A 21118-nucleotide genomic window follows, 5' to 3' on the forward strand; every position below is an offset into this window, starting at 1 on the left:
AGTGTCCCCAAAGCTCTTTAGAAGCAAAGCTAACAGTCCGATGGGTATGGATTATCACTCGGAGGGTCTCAAGCTCCTCTAATCCTCGTTAAAATGAGCTACAATGTGCGTCGAAAAGATGCAACCGCCATTTCTCACAACGATTGCACCTATGGATTTAAACTTGTGGCTTTAAATCTGCAACATCATTAGAGAAAAAGGCTTTCGCCATGAGTCAATGGGGAACGAGGAGGGGGGAAAAAAAAAGAAAAAGTCATCAACGCTGTTCCATCCTGGAACTGCAGAAACGGGAATCGGAAACGTCCTGCGGTCTCTATTCCAGCGGCGGTTGCCATAGCTGCACACATTCACACACGTCTGAACCCCGCTGATCGTTGCCATAGCTGCGCTGGTTGGAAAACGACAAAATCAAAGAAAGACCTCCCTTTATTGAGGTAGATTGAGGGGGTCAGAAGTACGGAGCGAGTCACCTCGGGACTTTTCTCAGGACTTCTTCCTCCTCTGCGTTCGGGAGCCGCGGTGCGTGTGGGGCTCCTCGAGGGAACCCGACGAGCCGGGGCGCTCCTCCTCCTCCGGGAGGCTGAGGTAGGGCCTGGCCCCCGGGCCGGAGGCCGAGGTAGACGCGTGGGGGTCCTGAGGGCCGGAGGCGGGCGGGGCCAGCGCCTTGTGTGGACACTGAGCCATCATGTGCGTGATGCTCTGGCAGTAGTGGCATTTCTTTGGCTGGGGGGGCAGCCCACACTCCTTGGCATGGTGGTCCAGACCTCCACAGTTGTAACAGCTGCGAAAGCCAAAGGAGATGGAATATTTATCCCACGGAGAACGGGCGAGCTCTTCAGACAGGATTCACTTCTTCTGTTTTATAACAAGACAATTGTCATTTTAAAGAATATTTTATTGCAGCATTTTAGTAAAAATAAGCATTTTTTATTTTTATTTTCCATATTTTCATGAATCAACTTTTATTTTGAAAATCTCTCACTGAAATATTCGGTTTTTTTTGTTGTTCCTGTAACGACTTCTCAAAAAGAAAAATTTTGAAATTGTGAGAAATTATATAATTTGTGTATGATTTTTATAAATATATATTTTTTTATATATAATAATTTAATGTAAATAAATATAATATTTTATAATTATAGGAATATAGAATTCTTAAAAGTTTTTTAATAGATTTGCATTACTAAAAAACAATAAAAAATTATTTAGTTTATTATTATCTTCAAAAACCTTTAAAATAACTAATTTTTCTTTTTATTTTAGGCTTTTTAATCTTCAGAATTTAGTCACTCATTAATCTATTTATTGATTATTTTATGAATTTTATGTATTAAATATGAATAATTGTTGTTATTAATTAGGGTACAAATTTATCTTTATTTTTAATAAATAAAAAAATAATCTAAAATCATATCCACCAAAAAAATGTTATTTTTGTAAAATAATAACAATTTTAAAGTAAAAAAAATAGATAAACAAAAGTTAAATAATTTACAAAAAGGAGGAAAAGAAATAGAAAATTAAATATGATAAGAAAAAATATTTAAAGAGTAGTGTATTTCCATAAATATTAGCAAAAAAAATATTTTATCGTTTGTTGAACATGGATTTATTTTATTTACTTACAAATACGTCTTTTCAAATATTCCAAAACAAAACTCAAGAAAATACATAAAATTGAACCATTTTAAAAGATTTTGAAACCCTAAATATTATTAAATATAAAATAATAAAAGGTTAATGTAAAAGTTAGTTGATTGTGACACTATTTAAGACTTTTTTTTAGTTCTAGAGTGAATTTAAATGAATGAATTGGGGTGTAGTACCACAACGGTACCAGCAGGGGTCACTGCAGGATAACCGGCGGCAGTGAAACTCGTCTCACAAAGCCAGGTGACGTCACAGCCATCTCTGAATCTAATACCACGTTAGAAGTTAGACACTTGACCTATTACTGGATCCATTATCTCAAATAAGATGAATTATTCAGTTGTGTAGAAGAAGAGGAGCCTCGCCTCAGATGATTTGTGTTTTTTCTAGGAAGATTTTGTTGACACATCATTACAAAATCCCTCCAACAGAGCTGCTTTTTACAAACACGTGCTAATGAAGCCAAAAAAAATAAATAAATAATTCTCTAATGCACTCTCTCCAGCAGCAGCTAATCAGCTCTACCTGTCGCCGATGGTTACACTCCTACCGAAGCCCTTTCCTTTCAAACGCCGTCTTTGCTTTCGACCGCCAGGTGTGTTTCCAGGCGGCTCCATATGGCCGCTTCTGGAAGATCGGAGCAAAACACCTTCAAGATTTCCAACGGGCTGACAAGCTCATTGGTCCAGCTCGCGCTCACGCCGCCTTTGATGTAAATGCGGACGGTTGATTGCTATAGCTGGCCAAGTACCCTACTCGTATTAGGATGCTCGATAACCATGGCAACAGGCATGTATATGGGCAGACTCAATGGGTTTATTATCCTCCTTTTCTGCAAAGCAGAATTCCGAGCAGCGATTTTTGGCGCCTATTGTTTTATTCCAACTCACCGGTCTCCCTTTGGTTTACGTTTCTGGAGGGGGACTTTCCCTTTCGGCCTCCGCTCGCTGCCCGCACAGGGTCCTCCGCCGGCCGTCACCCGCAGCGACTCCAGGCCCTTCGAAGACTTCTTATAGGTGAACTCCACCTGCTCCCCTTCCTTCAAGCTGCGGAAACCCTCCATCACCAGCTTACTCTGTTGAAAACAACAAGACGAGTCAGATTTTGCCCAATATTTACAAAAAAAATTCTATTTACTCGTCATATAAGTCTGTAAATTGCAGTTAAGCCGGTTTCATCAGCTGCTGTATGTCGGACAACTGAGCAGCTTATAGTTCAATAAAATAAAAGCAATTAGGCATCCGCCTGTAACCTCTGGAGTTAATTTAAGACATAAAATATTAAGCAGTCAACACACATCTGTGAACCCGTCACCCAAATAACAATTAAATTCACTTTGGGGCTTAATGAAATGAAGAAACATCATTTATAATGAACAGCTGAAGCGGAGGACTCCAGTATATAAAAGCGCTAGATCACCTGTCAAAGTCGAGGCCCGGGAGCCGGATCTCCAGATTATTTTATTTTATTGGTATTAATGGCATGATTTTATCTTGCACTTATTTTTAACTTGTATAATTTTGACAAAATATATTTTTATGGAGAGTAAAATATTGAAAGTTATTTAAGGTTTAAGTTGATTTATTCTGGAATAATATTTCTGTCTTTTTATTTGTCATAATTATGTTAAAAAGTTTTGGTTTTAATGTTTTAAAAATTGGCATTATGCAAGCTTTTTGGTCTATTTTGGCATCTACTAAGAGTTTTAGAGGCTGTTTTGAAGCTAAATTGTTTTTTTTTTCAGTTTTGGCTAATTTAGGCTTTTTTGAAAGTTTTTTAGGCTGTTTTTGGAGTTTAGCTAATATTTACACAGTAGCTGTTTTGACTCATTTAGGATTTTTTGTATTTGTTTCTTTGCTTATTTTGAAGTTTAGCTAATATTTCAGTTACAAGCTAACCTTTTTTTTGCTAATTTAGGCTTTTTTTTTGTTTTTTAGGCTGCTTTGGAGTTTAGCTAACATTTTAGCTACATGCTAGCTGTTTTGGCAAATGTAGGGGTTATTTTGAAGTTTAGCTATTTTTTCAGCGAAATCCTAGCCTGTTATGCTAATTTAGCCTTTTTTTCTCTCGGGTGTTTTGGAGTTTAGCTAATATTAACACTTAAGCTATTTTGGCTAATTTAGTATTGTTTTGTTTTGTTTTTTAGCCTATTTTGAAGCTTAGCTGATATTTTAGTTACAAGCTAACCTTTTTTCTTTTTTTGTTGCTAATTTAGGCCCTTTTTAGTTTTTTTTAAGCTGTTTTGGAGTTTAGTCAATTTTTCAGCTACATGCTAGCTGTTTGGGCTAATTTAGGCTTTTTTTGTTTTTTTAGGCCGTTTTGGAGTTTAGCAAACATTTTAGCTACATGCTAGCTGTTTCGGCAAATATACGATTTTTGTTTGTTTGTTTTTTGGGGGGTTATTTTGAAGTTTAGCTATTTTTTAGCGAAATCCTAGCCTGTTATGCTAATTTAGCCTTTTTTCTCTCTGGTGTTTTGGAGTAAGGCTAATAATAACACTCAAGCTTTTTGGCTAATTTAGGATTTTTTTTCTTTGTTTTTTAGCCTATTTTGAAGCTTAGCTGATATTTCAGTTACAAGCTACTTTTTTTAGCTAATTTAGTCTTCTTTTAGGCTGTTTTGGAGTTAGGCTAATATTTACACGCTAGCTGTTTTGGCTAATTTAGGCTTTTTCAGTTTTTTAACCTATTTTGAAGTTTAGCTATTTTTTCAGCTACATGCTAACTGTTTTGGCGAACCTAGTTTTTTTTCTTTTTTAAAGTTTTTTAGGCTAATTAGCCATTTAGCTAATATTTTAGCTGGCTATCAGCTTCAACATTTTTAGCTATCAATTTCAGCTTCTTCAGCCATCATCACCATCATCTTCAGAAGTCAAATTCAGATTACAGCATTCACACTAGCATTATCGTTGGTAATGCTACATATCTAGTCCTTAATTATGTTAAAAAATTAAGTTTTTCTTTCAATTTAGTTTAATGTGTTCAATAAATGTTTATCCTGTTTGACGACTTAAGGCGTGTTTTGGATTTTGGCCCCCTGTGCGATTGAGTTCGACACCCCTCGACTAGATTGATTGACTGGATGTGGTTTTCGCAAACGGCCGTGTTTGTGCTCACCACGACTTATCGCACAGCGTGTCCTTGCTATTGCCTCTTTATCTACTCCTGCAGAGACACCACTTCCTACTCCCTCCGTAGGGCACAAAACACTTAAGGGCTGCAGCCGCTCTCTCCTTTTTCTTTGCATCATCATTGATTCTTCTGGACCCTTCTGGGGGGGGTCGTCGTCTCACAATTGAAATAAATATTCATTTTTGATGGAGAATTTTAAAGTAGGAAGTTGCAAGTTTGTGCAAAAAGCTTCACAGCATTATGGTAATCGAGGCCTAGAAAAATGGAAGATTTGGTTCCCGATCGGCGCTCCATAACCGCAGGACAGTGATTTATGTCTTCTCGATGCAGCAGAACGGATGGCCGGCAGGCAGGCGCTGCATCCGTGACCTTCGCCAATCGGCGTAGGTAAACACGCCCACGCCAGTGTGCAGAGCGAAGCCTCCTTTACATCAAAATCTTTAAATAACGCCCCGGCGATCTGAAAAGGCAGCACCTCCTGCGGAGACACATGTGTAGGAGACGGAGGAGCAACGATCTGAGCGAAACACGGAAGGAGGGAAAAATGCTCGGCAGCAGCAGATTTCTGCTCCCTCAATCAATTGCAGTTGCAGGAAGGTATAGAAACCCTATAGGAGCTCGGCAGACACGAATGAATGCAGAGGAAAACGTACCAATGCAGAAGTGATGAAGAGGATTAATTACAAACTAAGAATAGTCTTTCAACCGGCTGAACTCTGAAGGATATCTAGGAACAGCAATCTCTTCTCTTTACACATTCAACATGAACATGAAAAAAGGAAGTAAAATTAAATTTTAAAACTTCTCAAATATATATACATTAAAATGTCCCTTTACATTTGATTAAATAATAAAAAGTGAAGTTCTAAATTAGTCATTTGTCATCCCTAAACAGTAAATAAATAAATTAAAAATGAACATTTTCGATTTTATAACAAACAAGATTTATTACTAACATTTTTATGAATTATTATTTTAGCCGCATATTTTTTTTTCTTTTCCAACAAGATTCATATCTATTTTTTCAATTTTTATAAATATTTTAAAATTTAAAAAATGTTAATTCCATTTTTTTGAACTACAAATGTGGAAACCTGTTTTATTTACTGATTATTTTCAAAAATCTTTGATAGAAGATGATATTTTAAATTAATCATTTATAATTCATATGATTTTAAACCTAAAAAAATATATATTTTCATTTCGGTTCATTTATACAATTAAAAAAAACTTTATTAGCAGCAGCAAATAGGAACAGAGTCAAACTTAAAGGTGTTTCAATAATTTATTGGAGAATATTTCCTTTTTTAAATTAAAGCATCTCAAATTAAATTAATATTTAAATTGTTTCCATGCATGTTTACTTGTTTTGTTCTATTTTAAAAAGTAAGAATATATATTTTCATTTCAGATAATTCATGTATTTAAAAAAAAACTTTATTAACAGCAGCTAAAAGGAACGGTCAAACTGAAAAGGTAAATCATACATTTCATGAAAAGTAATTTAAATAAAATTAATATTTTAATTGTTTCCATGCACGTTTACTTGTTTTTGTTCTATTTTAAAAGGTAAAATGTATTCATACATAAAAAAAACTTTATTAACAGCAGCAAAAAGGAACGGTGAAGCTGAGAAGGGGATTTGTGAATTAAATGTAGAACTTTTCCTTTTATAAATTTAAGTAAATAAAATAAATATTGGAATTGTTTCCATGCAGTTTTACTTGTTTTTGGTTCATTTTCTCTATTTTAAAAGGTATATATATATATTTTTTTTTAATTCAGCTAATTTATAGATTTAAAAAAACTTTATTAACAGCAGCTAAAAAGAACGGTGTAGCTAAAAAGGTGATTCATACATTGATTGTAGAACTTCTTTTTTTTTTTTTTAATCAAAGTGTCTCCAATGAGAATTGTTTTCATGTTTGCTTATTTTTTCTATTTTAAAGGTTAGAATATATTTTCATTTTAGCCAATTCATACATTTAAAAAAACTTTATTAACAGCAGCAATAGGGAACGGTCAAGTTGAAAAGGTGATTCATGCATTTCATGAAAAGTATCTCAAATAAAATGAACATTTGAATTGTTTCCATGCATGTTTACTAGTTTTTGTTCTTTTTTAAAAGGTAAAATGTATTCATACATTTAAAAAAACTTTATTAACAGCAGCAAAAAGGAACGGTCAAACTGAAAAGGCGATTCATGAATTTAATGTAGAACTTTTCCTTTTTTTAAATCAAAGTGTCTCCAATAAGAACTGTTTGCATGTTTACTTGTTTTTGTTTCTACAGTATTTAAGTTGTATTTTACTTCTGCACAGGTCTACGTTTTCCGTCTCTCCCTGCGGTTCCAGAGGCCGCCGTCGATCGCCGTGGAGGAAATCCTCCATTTTGGACTTTCAGGTATTGGATTTGGCTTAAAGGAATGGAAGAAAATTGGGGAGTGAAAATGAGCGAGAGCAAAGATTTTTGCACCCCGGATGCAAGAGTGGGAATTAAGAAGGAGAGATGATGAGGTGAGTCGAAGGCTGAGCTCGTGGCGGCCGGGATGGATCTTTCCGAGCGCTGCAGAGACAACACATCCTCAGCTTCAATCATTAAGTTGATCGGACGTGGAAGAAGCAGACGCCGACGTCTGGGTCAATTAAATTAAAATGCCAATTGATTTTATTTTTTACCATCATTAAACCGTCAAATATGACCTGGAGGCAGCAGAAATGGGCGGGAAGCAAACAAAATCTCCCGCCCATCCCCCGCCAAACACAATGCATTTTGAATATTGATGATGACCACGAGGATTTCCTTTCCCTCTCGTGTCTTCTGTTCACGAGCATCTCGCCTCTCCGGGTTAAAGTTTAGTTTCCCCCCTCCTTCCTGTATTTATTTATTTATTTGTGTTGTGCCTCCATACCCACAATGCATCAGTCTAAAAGCCTTTTTGCTCTGCAGTAATGCACGACAAACACAAGCGCCTCTTTTTTCTTAAAGAAAGTAAAGTAAAAAATCCGAATTAGTGAAAATAATATTAATAAAATCTAGTAGAATTTAGGTAAGATTTATTTAAATAAGTTGTGTTGCTCTGGTCTTTAAAGGCTAAATTTAATCTAGAAATTACTCATATTTAGTTAAATTGCTTAGAAAATTGTCTTAAAATAAGCATGTAATGTTAAAAGATTCTATGCACTTTTTCACATAAAATATCCAATTTAAAGCACTATTAAAATCCAACTACCTTTATTTTTAGACAAATTTATTTAAATAAGGCAAACTGTGGGAGGAAATTGTCAAAATTACATGTAAATTATGAGTCAAAATAACTAATTTTATCAGAGATAGTACTTAAAATAACATGTTTTCTTTAGATAAAATGACTCTACAAAATATTCAAGATATATCGTCTAAAAATAAGCACCTCAAAAAGTTAGTAGTAAAGTGATTAGCAAAAATACTTGGTGATATTTTGTGTTTTTTGCAGTGTAAATGAAAAAAAAAACAATAAAACTAATAGAATTCATCTTAGCATAAAATTTGGCCTTAATTAATCAAAATTTAATCTTGAATTTAACTTTTCTAAGTTTATTGCTCTCGTAATTGAAAAAAAAAATCTTTTTTTTTATTCAAAAAACAGTTTTAGATCATTAAAAATATACATTTTTGCATACTAATTTAAGTGCAAAACAGTCCAATTTTCTTTATTTGTTAAAATACAACAAACAGTTTTGAGAAAACAAATGTGTATAAATGCATTTGTAGTTTGGTATAAGTCAAATTTCCTAAATCAATCAAGTTGGTTTTGTTGCTACACCATTCACAAATAAAACTTCTGCAGAAAAATATCCTACAAAGATCATTTTATTTGCGAGATGACTTAAAATTTGATGTTTCCGAGATCAAATGACTCGAGAATCGTCTTCAAAAAAGCCTTTATATCTCAGAAGTTACTAGTCAGCAAGTTTTGTCTTACATCAGGTGTAAACGGATATTTAAACTAGAAAATATTCAAAAATACTTGTTGATATTTTGTGTTTTGGCCGTGTAGTTGACAAATCTGCAAATGGAACTAGTAGAATTCGTCTTGGTAAGATTTCTTAGGATAAAAAGTTTCCTTTTCAGGCAAAATTTAATCTTGAAATTAAGTTATTTAAGTTTATTGCTCTCGTAATTAGAAATATATTTATTTTTAGCTAAAAATAGTTCTAGATCCTTAAAAAAAAACATATTTATACACTTTCTGGCCAAATATATACAATTTCAAGTACTGTAACAGTCCAATTTTCTTTATTTCTTAAAGTACCACAAAAGTTTTAAGAAAAACATATCATAAATGTATAGAAATGCATTTGTAGTTCGGTATAAGTCAAGTTTTTCTAAATCAATTAAGTCGGTTTCTTGCAACACCATTAAACTCTTGTATGAAAATCGTATGTAAAATTTTATTCGCGAGATCACTTAAAATTAGAGACTTACGAGATCAAATGACTCAACAAGAGATTCAAACTCTATTATCATCGTTACTGGAAATTAGTGCTGTCAAATGCATTTTTATACGAAACTGAGAAGAAATACTTTGTGTTTTAGCTGGAGCTATAAGCAACATTAGAAATATAATTATTTTTCCTAAAAAAAAGAGCTTTAGATCCTTTAAAAAACAGACATTTATACACTTTCTGCCCAGATATATTTTATTTTATGCACTACAACAGTCCAATTTTCTTTACTGCTTAAAGTACAACAATATTTTTCAGATAAATGTGTATAGATGCATTTGTAGTGTGCTATAAGTCAGACTTTGATAAATCAAGTCGGTTTCTTGCTACATCATTCATAAATAAAACTTTAGTAGAAAAATATTATTCAAAGTCAAATTTTATTTCCTAGATCACTTAAAATTGTATGTTTTCGAGACAAAATGACAGATTCAAAATCTAATATTATCATTAAGTTATTTGGTCATATCTGTTTTTATAAGAAACTAGAAACTGAACAGGAATACTTTGTGTTTTGGCAGCGTGACTTTGTGACGGAGCAAAGATGACACAGAAATCCAGTAAAAGGATCTGAACCGGTAACCAGAGTCCTCTCCTCTCAGGTGACTTGGCGGGTTGACCTGATTCGGTTTACGCCACAATAATAATAATAAAAAAAAAAAAGCTAGGAAAGGAAACAGCTGTGCTACAAAAACAAAATCTTAAGATAAGTTGCTGTATTTTATAAGGAAAGTTTTTTCCTTAGTAAAAATCTTGGTTCATTAGAAGATTTTTGGCTAATTTAATGAAAAATTGTTTATTTCTAGGACGGCTGCATGTTTTTACATTGTGGAGGAGATTTATCGCCTAGTGCTGCCACAAACAATTATTTTAATAGTCAACTACCCATTATTTTATTATTTTATTTATTATCAGGTAATATGTAAAGTGGATGTAAAGCACACGTCGTATCCATCATTAGCTTAAAGCTAACTAAAAACAAGATATATCCACACTAGCATTATGCTAGTGTGAATGCTTTAATCTGAATTTGACCGCTGACGATGCTGGAATTGATAGCTGAAAACACTGAAGCTGATTGCCAGCTAAAATATGAATTAAATGCCAAATTAGCCTAAAAAAACCAAGGCTAGCGAAAACAGCTACCATGTATCTGAAATATTAGCTAAACACCAAAATAGCATAAAAAAACAAAACAAAAAAAAGCCTAAATTAGCCAAAATAGCTAGCACGCAGCTGAAATATAAGCTAAATTCCAAAACAGCCTAAAAAACAAAAAAAAAGCTAGCCAAAACGGCTAGCATGTAGATGAAATCTTAGCTAATCTCCTAATTAAACTAAAAAAATTAAAAAATCCTAAATTAACCAAAACAACTAGCATGTAGCTGAAATATTAGGAAAAGTCCAAAACAGCCTTAAAAACTTTTTTTCAAAAGCTTATGTTAGCAAAAAAGAGCTAGCATGTAGCAGAAATCTTAGCTAAACACCAAAAAAGGATAAAAAAAAAGCCAAAATAGCTAGCACGCAGCTGAAATATTAGCTAAAGTCCACATTAGCCTATAAAAACTGGAAAAAAAAAACAAAATTAGCCAAAACAGCCTAAACTTTCTTTTTAAAAAAGCTTACGTTAGCAAAAAAAAACAGCTAGCTAGCAGAAATCTTAGCTAAACACCAATATAGCATTAAAAAACAAAAAAGCCTAAATTAGCCAAAATAGCTAGTACGCAGCTGAAATATAAGCTAAATTCCAAAACAGCCTAAAAAACTTTAAAAGAAGCTAGCCAAAACTGCTAGCATGTAGATGAAATCTTAGCTAAACTCCTAATTACCCTAAAGAAAAAACGGGAAACAATCCTAAATTAGCCAAAACAGCTAGTATCTAGCTGAAATATTAGGAAAATTCCAAAACAGCCTAAAGAACTTTTTTTTAAAAAGCTTACGTTAGCAAAAAAAAAACAGCTAGCATGTAGCAGAAATCTTAGCTAAACACCAATATAGCATAAAAAAACAAAAAAGCCTTAATTAGCCAAAATAGCTGGCACACAGCTGAAATATTATCTAAACTCCCAATTTGCCTACAATAAGTGGAAAAAAATCCTAAATTAGCCAAAACAACTGTCATGTAGCTGAAATGTTAGCTAAATTCCAAAACAGCCGAAAAAACTTTAAAAAAGCCTAAGTTAGCCAAAACAGCTAGCATTTAGCTGAAATATTAGCAAAACTCCAAATTAGCCTGAAAAAACTTATAAATGCCAAAATATTCTAAAAAGCTAGCATAATGTCGTTATAACTTTGAACTTTACTACAATCTGACTAGACTAATCGACGATTTTATATTTTGATATATACAAAGAAAAGCTCCATCCCGTAAATCTGACAATCTGGGGTTAGCTCCTGGACTCCGCCGTGTAAACACTCCAGCTTACTGGAAGTCCACAGCAGCATTCTTGGACTCCAAACTGCTACTGCAGTCATAAGAAAAAAACGGAGAAACTGATCCCAGCACCCCCCGGAAAATCGTCTCTTCAGGAATAAATCTCTACATTTCTACATGTGTGACTTTGTGTGTGTGTAGGAAGGAATCAATATGGACTCTGACATCCTGGATAGAAATAGCCCTCCTTTTCATCAGGCGGCCCTCGTCATCACCAGGCCCAGCAATCAATACAGGAAACTGTAATGTGAGGGGATGGAGACCCACCATCCTCCACTCTAAGTGGCGACCACCAGCTATTGAATGGCTAATTATGGCGCGCTTTAAATCAGAGGCGGCCCAATTTTCCTCCCATCTCACCTTTGTGGAGGTGAGAGCAGCAGCGACTGCGGTCACCGTGTTCTCCGGGGCCATTAAGGAGCTTTTTATAAACAGGAAATGCTACATCTGAACAGACGGATGCGGCTCCAAAAACCCTAACCCAGGACGGGGGGAAAAACCATTAAAGCGGCGCTCTCACGGCACCCGAGCCGTCCTCAACACGCTGTCATTAGCAGCCCTGACCCTTGAACCCGGCCCAGCCCCCCATCAAACACTTAAAAGCCTCCATGTTTCCCTCGGCCTCAAATTAACAACTTCCAACACCCCCCACCCGATTCTGACTGGGGCAAATATTTGATCTGGTAGAGGAAGCACTAGATCATCTTGGTACGTTTATCAGCATGGGAGGGGAAATGAACCTCACCGAGGTGAGCGGTGATAAAAGCCACCACCGCAGCCATCATTCAAAACAGACGCCCGCCATTTTTATCCTCGATTATGAGGAGATTCTTTGATCTAAAAGGATCATTCACCTTTCTTTTTTTCAATTTATGTCACCTTTTTCTGAATAAACCTTGACTTTTTCTATTACTTGCATATTCAAAGACTTCTGTAATTTCCTCCATATTTTGAATTCCTGACACTTTTTTCTTTTAAAGCTTATTTTTAATTAATTAACTCTCTTTTGAGTTATTAAAAAAATATTCATAATTGTGGTGCTTTAAAAACAAGCATTTTTTTTCCACTTTCTCCAGCTCCTTTCTGTACATAAAAAAGTAATCACACTTTCAGCTGTTTCAATAATCTTGATATCAAAACGTTCAACTTTTTCAAGACATTACTGCTTGTATTTTTGGTTTTCATAAAGTGTATAGTTTTTGAAATATTTAGCAAAATGTGCCCCATAAAATTTGAATGAAAAAGTCTTCAAATTTCAAAATTTTAAATAGATAGTTTAGAGTTTAGCTAATATTTTAGCAGCATGCTAACATTTTTTGGCTGATTTGGCCTCTACTGAGGTTTTTATAAGCTAATTCAGAGTTTAGCTTCTTTTTTAGCAACATGCTAACGTTTTTGGCTAATTTGTTAACTACTTTGTTTTTATAGGCTAATTCAGAGATTAGCTTCTTTTTTAGCAAAATGCTAACGTTTTTGGCTAATTTGTTAACTACTTTGTTTTTATAGGCTAATTCAGAGTTTAGCTTCTATTTTAGCAACATGCTAACGTTTTTGGCTAATTTGTTAACTACTGAGGTTTTTATAGGCTAATTTAGAGTTTAGCTAATATTTTAGCTACATGTTAACTTATTTGGCTTTTTTTTAAAACTACTGGGGGTTTGTTAAGGCTAATTTAGAGTTTAACTTGTATTTTAGCAACATGCTAACCTTTATGGCTAATTTGGCCTCTACTGAGATTTTATAGGCTACTTTAGACTTTAGCTTCTTTTTTAGCAACATGCTAACATTTTTTTCTAATTTGTTAACTACTGGGTTTTTTAGGCTGATATTTTAGCAACATGCTAACATTTTTGGCTAATTTGGCCTCTACTGAGGTTTTATAGGCTACTTTAGAGTTTAGCTTCTTTTTTAGCAACATGCTAACATTTTTGGCTAATTTGTTAACTACTGGGTTTTTTAGGCTAATCTAGAGTTTAGCTAATATTTTAGCAACATGCTAACATTTTTGGCTAATTTGACCTCTACTGGGGTTTTTATGGGCTAAATTTAAGTTTAGCTAATATTTTAGCAACATGTTAATTTTTTGGTTTATTTTTAAACTATTGGGAGTGTTTAAGCTACTTTAGAGTTTAGCTTCTTTTTTAGCAACATTCTAATATTTTTTGCTAATTTTTTAACTACTGGGTTTTTTTAGGCTAATTTAGAGTTTAGCTAATATTTTAGCAACATGCTAACATTTTTGGCTAATTTGGCCTCTACTGAGGTTTTTATAGGCTAATTTTGAGTTTAGCTAATGTTTTAGAAACATGATAACCTTTTTGGCTTATTTTTAAACTACTGAGGTTTTTTAAGGCTAAAGTATTGTTTAACTTGTATTTTAGCAACATGCTAACCTTTTTGGCTAAATGTTTCTCTACTGAGGTTTTATGGGCTACTCTAGAGTTTAGCTTCTTTTTTAGCAACAGGCTAACGTTTTTGGCTAATTTGTTAACCACTGGGTTTTTTAGGCTAAGTTAGAGTTTAGCTAATATTTTAGCAACATGTTAATTTTTTTTGGCTTATTTTTAAACTATTGGGAGTGTTTAGGCTACTTTAGAGTTTAGCTTCTTTTTTAGCAACATGCTAATATTTTTGGCTAATTTGTTAACTACTGGGTTTTTTAGGCTAATTTAGAGTTTAGCTAATATTTTAGCAACATGTTAATTTTTTTGGCTAATTTGGCCTCTACTGAGGTTTTTATATACTAATTTAGAGTTTAGCTTCTTTTTTACTAACAGGCTAACGTTTTGGGGTAATTTAGTTTACTGACAAATTTTCAGCGATTTTGGAGTTAAGCTAATATTTAAGCAACAAGCTAGCTTTTCTGGCTAATTTGGAGCTTAGCTCATATTTAAGCAACACACTAAATATTTTCGCAAAATTGACATGCATTAGAGATTTTTAAGCAATGTTGCAACACATTTTTCAGAAATTTAGGTCAACTTCAACACTTCTTTCGCAAAATTTCCCGTCTTTTAACAAATTAAACATTTTTCAAATAGCATTAGCATTTTCAGCAAATTCCTTCAACATTTAATGCGAAGACTTTCAGCAGAAAGCATTCACACCCACATTATCACAGGTAATGCAACTTTTCTAGTTATATTTGAGTCAGTAAAACTTTATCTTTTGTGAAAAATAGTTCCTTTCCTTCAGATACCGACCTCATTTGGTTTAATATAGCTTTTAATGCTAGAAACTAATGAAGGACAGAAGCACAATATTATGTAAAGTAACATTTTATTTGATCACTTAAAATTAGATGTTGGAGACATAATTAAATGTATTATCACTAAATTTTACAAACATTTTTTGCTCAAAAATGGATTTAAACCATCTAAATATTACCTTTTCCCCCACATGACCAGCTGCTCTCTTTGTGTTTTAAATGAACTGTTTGTAGCCCTGCCCTGCTTTCTGCTCTGCCTCCATTCCAATTACCAATTATCATCTCCGCTGTATGTGGCCAGCTCCTCAAAAGGCAGTCACATGACTAGTCTTTCTTCTTCGTTTTCTCCCCCTCCTCGGACATACAGAGGAGAGGGGTCGGCGCTGGTGTGTGCGGAGCGGCGTGGACACACAAAGCTGGATACTGGCTATCGTTGGGTGGGGCTTGCATGCCAAACGGTGACACGGACCAGAGGTTAATCTCACTAGGGGCCCACTTTAACCTCACAACACAAACCCACATCTTGAGCGCCAACACTCGGGAGCATCATACAACAAGTTGATGCCGAACACTCTCCGTCCAGGTGGAGAAATGAAGAAGAAGCATCAGTTAATCTCCTGGAGGAGGAGGAGGCCTCGTGGTCGGGACCCTCACACCTCCTCCATTCACTCGCCTTTTCCCATCTCTCACTTATGTTTTTCCTCCGACCACCCCTCACCCACATGTATTTTTCCCTCTTTTTACCCCCCTTTTCCCAAGGAAACTCCTCCTCCTCCTCCTTCTTACCCATTTCTCTCATTTATTTACTGCTGTCCATCTACGATCCAAAAATATTTTATTTTTTTTTTTAATTATCATCAAAATCCCATATTTTAATTCAATTTAATTCACCTAGAAATACCATCTAAATAGCTTAGGGGGTGCAGGCAGAAGCGGAGGAAGAGGAAGAGGAGGAGGAGGAGGAGCAGCCAAAGAAAATGAGCGGCTTCCTTAATGAGGGTGAATGTGAATCCATGCAAGAGAAATGAGCTGCTTTGCATTGAGGATGATGATTTGCTTATAAATGCGTGTCCTCTTCCCTTTGTGGAGCGTGACAGCTGTATCCGTGTAAACACAACAGCGGAGATGGAACCGCAGCAGTGGAAACAGGTGATTTGTTCAAAAACGCTCAGAAAAATGCATTTTTTAGATAAATGTGAAGCAGAAAAGTGCACAGAAAAATACTAATTATTTAACAATGTTTTTTTAATAATTAAATATATATATATATTTTAGTTTAATGAAGCATTCAAGGTTGTTTTTAATAGTTTGTGTTCATTAACTAAAACATTTCATTGGAATACATTTTATTAAATCCATTTTCTTAAAAACAAACATATTTTTTCCCTTTTCAATGCCATTTTTTAACAGTTTTTAAGCCACAAAAAGTCTTATTAGTGTAGGAATTCGTGATTTAATCAATCTAATTAGCTTTGAATAAAAACTAGTTTAACTAAAATGGTTTCAGAGCAAAAATTTGAAATAAAAAAATCAATAATTTGAGTCAAATCCTGACTTATTTGTAATAAATCTACTTTGAAATTTAATAGCTGTTTTTTTAAATACTTTTAAATTGCTTTATTATCTAAGAAAATATGAAATTTTAAGTTTTTCTTTAAAAATCATGAACTTAAGGTGCATTTTCTGCTAGATTTTAAGGTTTTGGATTTTTAAGGGCAAAAGTTAAAACAAATATTTTGAATTTCTGCCTCATATTGAAAAAATAAGCTTCTTAGAAGTCGAATGAATCACAAAATAACAGCAAAGTGAAAATGTGACGATGCTACAACAGTAACTATTGACATGAACAAACTAATAGTGACCAAAACCTGCAACAAAAACCATCTAATTCTTTAAATAAATGTACTTTTCATCACAATTTTCTGATTTTCACAGTAGATTTAAAGAAAATGATCAAATAAATCACATATAAAACTAATTATATGTTTAAATAAATGACATAAATGTTCAGTTTTACTCTTCTCTAATTCTCTTCTCTGCTCAATCACACAAAAATATTCTGAATTCTTCAAAGATAGTTTCATTAAATGAATTTTCTTTTTAAAAAAATATAATAAAGGTTCTCATAAATCCAAGTGATGATGTTATCACTGACCATCTGCCTGCAGGTATTAAGTTGATTAAATGTCTCAAGGTTTTTGCATCTTTTCAGCTTCTCAGTTCATTTGATTATATAATTATATTTTTTCTACAAATCTAAATTACAGAGAAATAACAAAAATCCTTATTGGTTAATTAAAATGTTGCATTAATAACAATTTATAGGGTAAAATAGAACAAACAAATTATGAGATACAATGAATATGTTTATATTTTTAGAGAATTTTGTTGGGAAAAAAGGATAAATTCTTCAATATGTGTAAATTATACACTCAAAAAATTACGTATTTTCTGTATTTATTTCCTTAGATAATCAAATTAACAAAAAACACAAACTTGTTTTGTTTCTGACTCAGTTTAAGGATCACACAAATAAATGTATTATCAGTTATCTTAAAGAAATCTAATTTATGCATTTTTTTATTGAAAACATCAATTTTGTAGTTTTCTAGTTAAGCAGAATTTCAATCAATAGGGTAAAATAGAAGAAGCAATTATGAGATATAATGAATATATTTATATTTAAAGAGATTTTTGGTGGGAAAAAGAGGATATATTCTTTAATATGTGTAAATCAAACCATAAATTACATTTTTTTTGTCATTTAATCATGAAATTACAAAAAAAAACATTTTTTTGTTTTGTTTTTCATTTAGTTTCAGGATCACACAAATAAAAATATATAAAATCAGTTAAAGAAATCTCATTTCTGCAATTTTTAAAATACATTTTTTAGTTTTTTTTATACATTAAAAAGCCAAATTTTAATAAATAGGGTCAAATAGAAGAAGCAATTATGAGATATAATGAATGTGTTTATATTTATAGAGAATTTTGGTGGAAAATATATATATATATTCTTATATATGTGAAAATCATACATTCAAAAAATTATTTATTTTCATCATTCGATTATCAAATTACCAAAAAAAATCAACTTTTTCTGTTTCCAATTCAGTTTCAGGATCACACAAATAAATAAACACACAATCGGTTGACTTTATCTTAAATAAATCTAATTTCTGCATTTTTTAAAAGTTTTTCCAACATTAAAAAGCCACATTTCATCGTTTACTTTAATTAAAACTGGTCCTAAACACAATTTAAGTCAAAAATCACCATTTCCATCGTTTTTATTGCTAACATGACTTTTCATTTCCAGCACATCTGCCAAAGAAGTGACTCTTCATGGCATCAGAAATGGCTTCTATGTGAGGAACATGTTCAAGCTGTAACTCGGAGCAGAGAGGAGGGGGGCTGATGCACGTGCCCCCAAGAGGAAACTCTTTTTTTAACTATTGGATTACAGCAACTTGTTGGGCAACACAAAACATCCAAGTCACCAAACGGACCGATCCACAAACTCTCGAAGGAGGTCTGAACTTACTTGGTGGACGAAAACATCCATTGGAGGCTCCACGGGCCCCCCCTCACTGTGGGTCATTGAGATAAATCCAAAGCCCATCCGGACGTTGAACCACTTGCAGAACCCGGACCCGGACAGAACCTGGGCTCTGGTCCTGTCCTCCTGCTCGGCGGGCTCCTCTCCTCCACCTCTCCCCGGCCCTCCTGGAGGAGGAAGCGGAACGTTAGAACAACCGACCCGAACCGGGCTCTGATCTGGAGGAGGGAGGAGGAGGAGGAGGAGGAAGAGGAGGGGGGAATCCCCTCCACCTTCAGAACATTTTACGTAAAAAGGACCCGCGTGGTGGCGTGACCCCCCGTGCGTAAAAAGTTGGATAAGGTCGCGCGCGCGCGGAGTTTTCCTGCCGCATCTCCAGGCTGGAGCGGCGGCTGTGCGGGCAGGTGTACGCGTGGTTCCCCCGGGCTTCACCACAGCACGCTCGGAACAATGCGCGTGTCTTTACGCAGCTCGAGGAGGAGGAGGAGGAGGGGGTTGGAGAGGCTCTTCCACCCTCCTTTTAAACCCCCCAAAACCAACAACTTTGCTCCATTTCCTCCCAAATTCAGGATAAAACATGGAAAAATAAATGAGAATAACCTTCGGCCATGTTTCCCCGCGGACCCTCTGCGCCCAAGTTGCGATAGAGAAGCGTTCTCTGCGGAAGCGGGCTGCGCCAGGCACCATCAAGCCGACATCCTCGATCCTATCGGTCCCCAAATTCGCTCGCATGGTACGGCACGGCGTGCTTGCTGCCTTTTGGTATTTTGCTCATGTCTTTCTCTCTTTTCCTTCAAAGCCCTTCCTCACTCACACCACCTCCGTGCCCCCCCTCCTCCTCCTCCTCCTTCGCTCCCATTCGCTCTCGTCCTGGCTGTGCCCGTTCTCGTAGTGGGAACACGTGACTTTGTCAATTACATGCTTTTCTTTTCTTTGCTTTTGCTGCTAATTTCTGCTCCTGCAAAGAGACTCGACATCCGCCACAGATCAGGGAGGAGGACGATCACCAGGATGATGGGAGTTCGCATCTGCTGCCGTGAAGCCATTACGCGCTGAGATTAGATTTGATGATTAGATGGGATTAAATTACGCATTAACGAGTCCTGCGGGTTAATAAAGTGAAACAGGAAAAACATGCAGCTAATGAATCAAGACATTAGAATGATAAAAAACGACAAAAGCGCAGATTTGAAATCAATTTATGAGGTTTTTAGTTGGAAAAATGGGGAAAAAATGCAAAAATGTGCACAAAATGAATGCAGTATTGGGCAAAAGTTGATGATCCTTCACCAAAAAGTAACAAAACTTTAAAATGTTCAGAATGTTTTCAGATTATAATCTAATTTATGTTCCAAAAATAAGATTTATTTTATTTTATCTGCAAACAGAATCACAAATAACCTAATATTTATATAAAAAAGAGCAAACCCAACATTTAAATTCAAATATTCAAAGTTTTTTAGTTCACCAAATCAGATTCAAACCCCAAAATGAGTTTTTATAATATACAGAGTTTTCAGATTATAATCCAATAAAAAATGGATTATAAAACGTTTTTATTTTAATTTATGTGCATATAGAATAAAAAAATAATGTTATCTCTATTAAAAAGTGCAAACCAAACAATTTTTTCCTCATTTTTAGACGTCCTACAAGTCAGATTTAAACCCTAACAGGAGAATCTTAAAATATACAGAATGTTTTCAGATTATAATCTACATAAAAAACAACTTTAGGTTCCAAAATGGGATTATTTCCTTTATTTGATGTGGATATAGAGTCAGAAATAACCTTATCTTCATCAAAAAAGTGCAAATTAAACATTAAAATTTAATTTTTCCTCATTTTTAGATGATCTCCAAGTTGAATTCAAACCACAAAATTACTATTTTAGAATATATGTATTGTTTTCAGATTATAATTGAATTAAAAAACGGATTATACAACGTCATGTTCCAAAAATTGCTTTATTTCTTTTATTTTATGTGGATGTAGAATCCAAAACAACCTTATCTCTGTCAAAAAAGTGCAAACCAAACATTAAAATCAATTTTTTTCTCTTTTTTTGTTCGGATTCAAACCCAAAATGAACATTTTAAAATGTACAGATATTTTTTTTAGATTATAATCTTATTCAAAGACGGATTAAACAACTTTTTGTTCCAAAAATAGCATAATTTCTTTTATTTTATAAGCATATAGAAACAAAAATAACCTTAAAAAGTGCAAACCAAGCATTAAAATATTTTTTTCCTCATTTTTAGACAAACTCCAAGTCAGATTTAAACCTCAAAATGATTGTTTTTAGATTATAATCTAGTCAAAAGACAGATTATGCAACTTTATGTTCCAAAAATAGCAATAATTCCTTTATTTTAAGTTCATATAGAATCAAAAATAACCTTATCTTCACTTAAAAAAAGTGCAAACCAAACATTAAAACTCATTTTAAGACCCCAAATTGAGCATCTTTCATGGCTAACAAGCAAGAAAACATCACCTGAAGATAAAACTAGCCCCCAAATGGAGTGTAACACAAAGCACAGGCATTTTTGTCTTGAAGCGCACGTTCCTCACATACAACCAGTGACCTCCCAGCATCCCTAGGAACCAGAGGAGAACTGAACTCACAGCTTTGGAATGTG

The 21118-nt window shown here is 34.2% G+C and overlaps 1 protein-coding gene across 1 annotated transcript; it reads right to left on the minus strand.

Annotated features, from left to right (window-relative positions):
* Window positions 1-447: 447 nt before the first annotated feature.
* lin28b (lin-28 homolog B (C. elegans)) lies at window positions 448-19354 on the minus strand. Its single transcript, XM_024290920.2, has 4 exons — window positions 19074-19354; window positions 18459-18640; window positions 2541-2725; window positions 448-781 (listed from the first exon to the last, which is right to left on the minus strand). The coding sequence occupies exons 1-4, from the start codon at window positions 19081-19083 to the stop codon at window positions 484-486; spliced, it is 675 nt and encodes a 224-aa protein (XP_024146688.1). The 5' UTR covers window positions 19084-19354; the 3' UTR covers window positions 448-483.
* Window positions 19355-21118: the final 1764 nt, after the last annotated feature.

This window comes from Oryzias melastigma, linkage group LG24 (genome assembly GCF_002922805.2).
Source record: "Oryzias melastigma strain HK-1 linkage group LG24, ASM292280v2, whole genome shotgun sequence".
Classification (NCBI taxonomy): domain Eukaryota; kingdom Metazoa; phylum Chordata; class Actinopteri; order Beloniformes; family Adrianichthyidae; genus Oryzias; species Oryzias melastigma.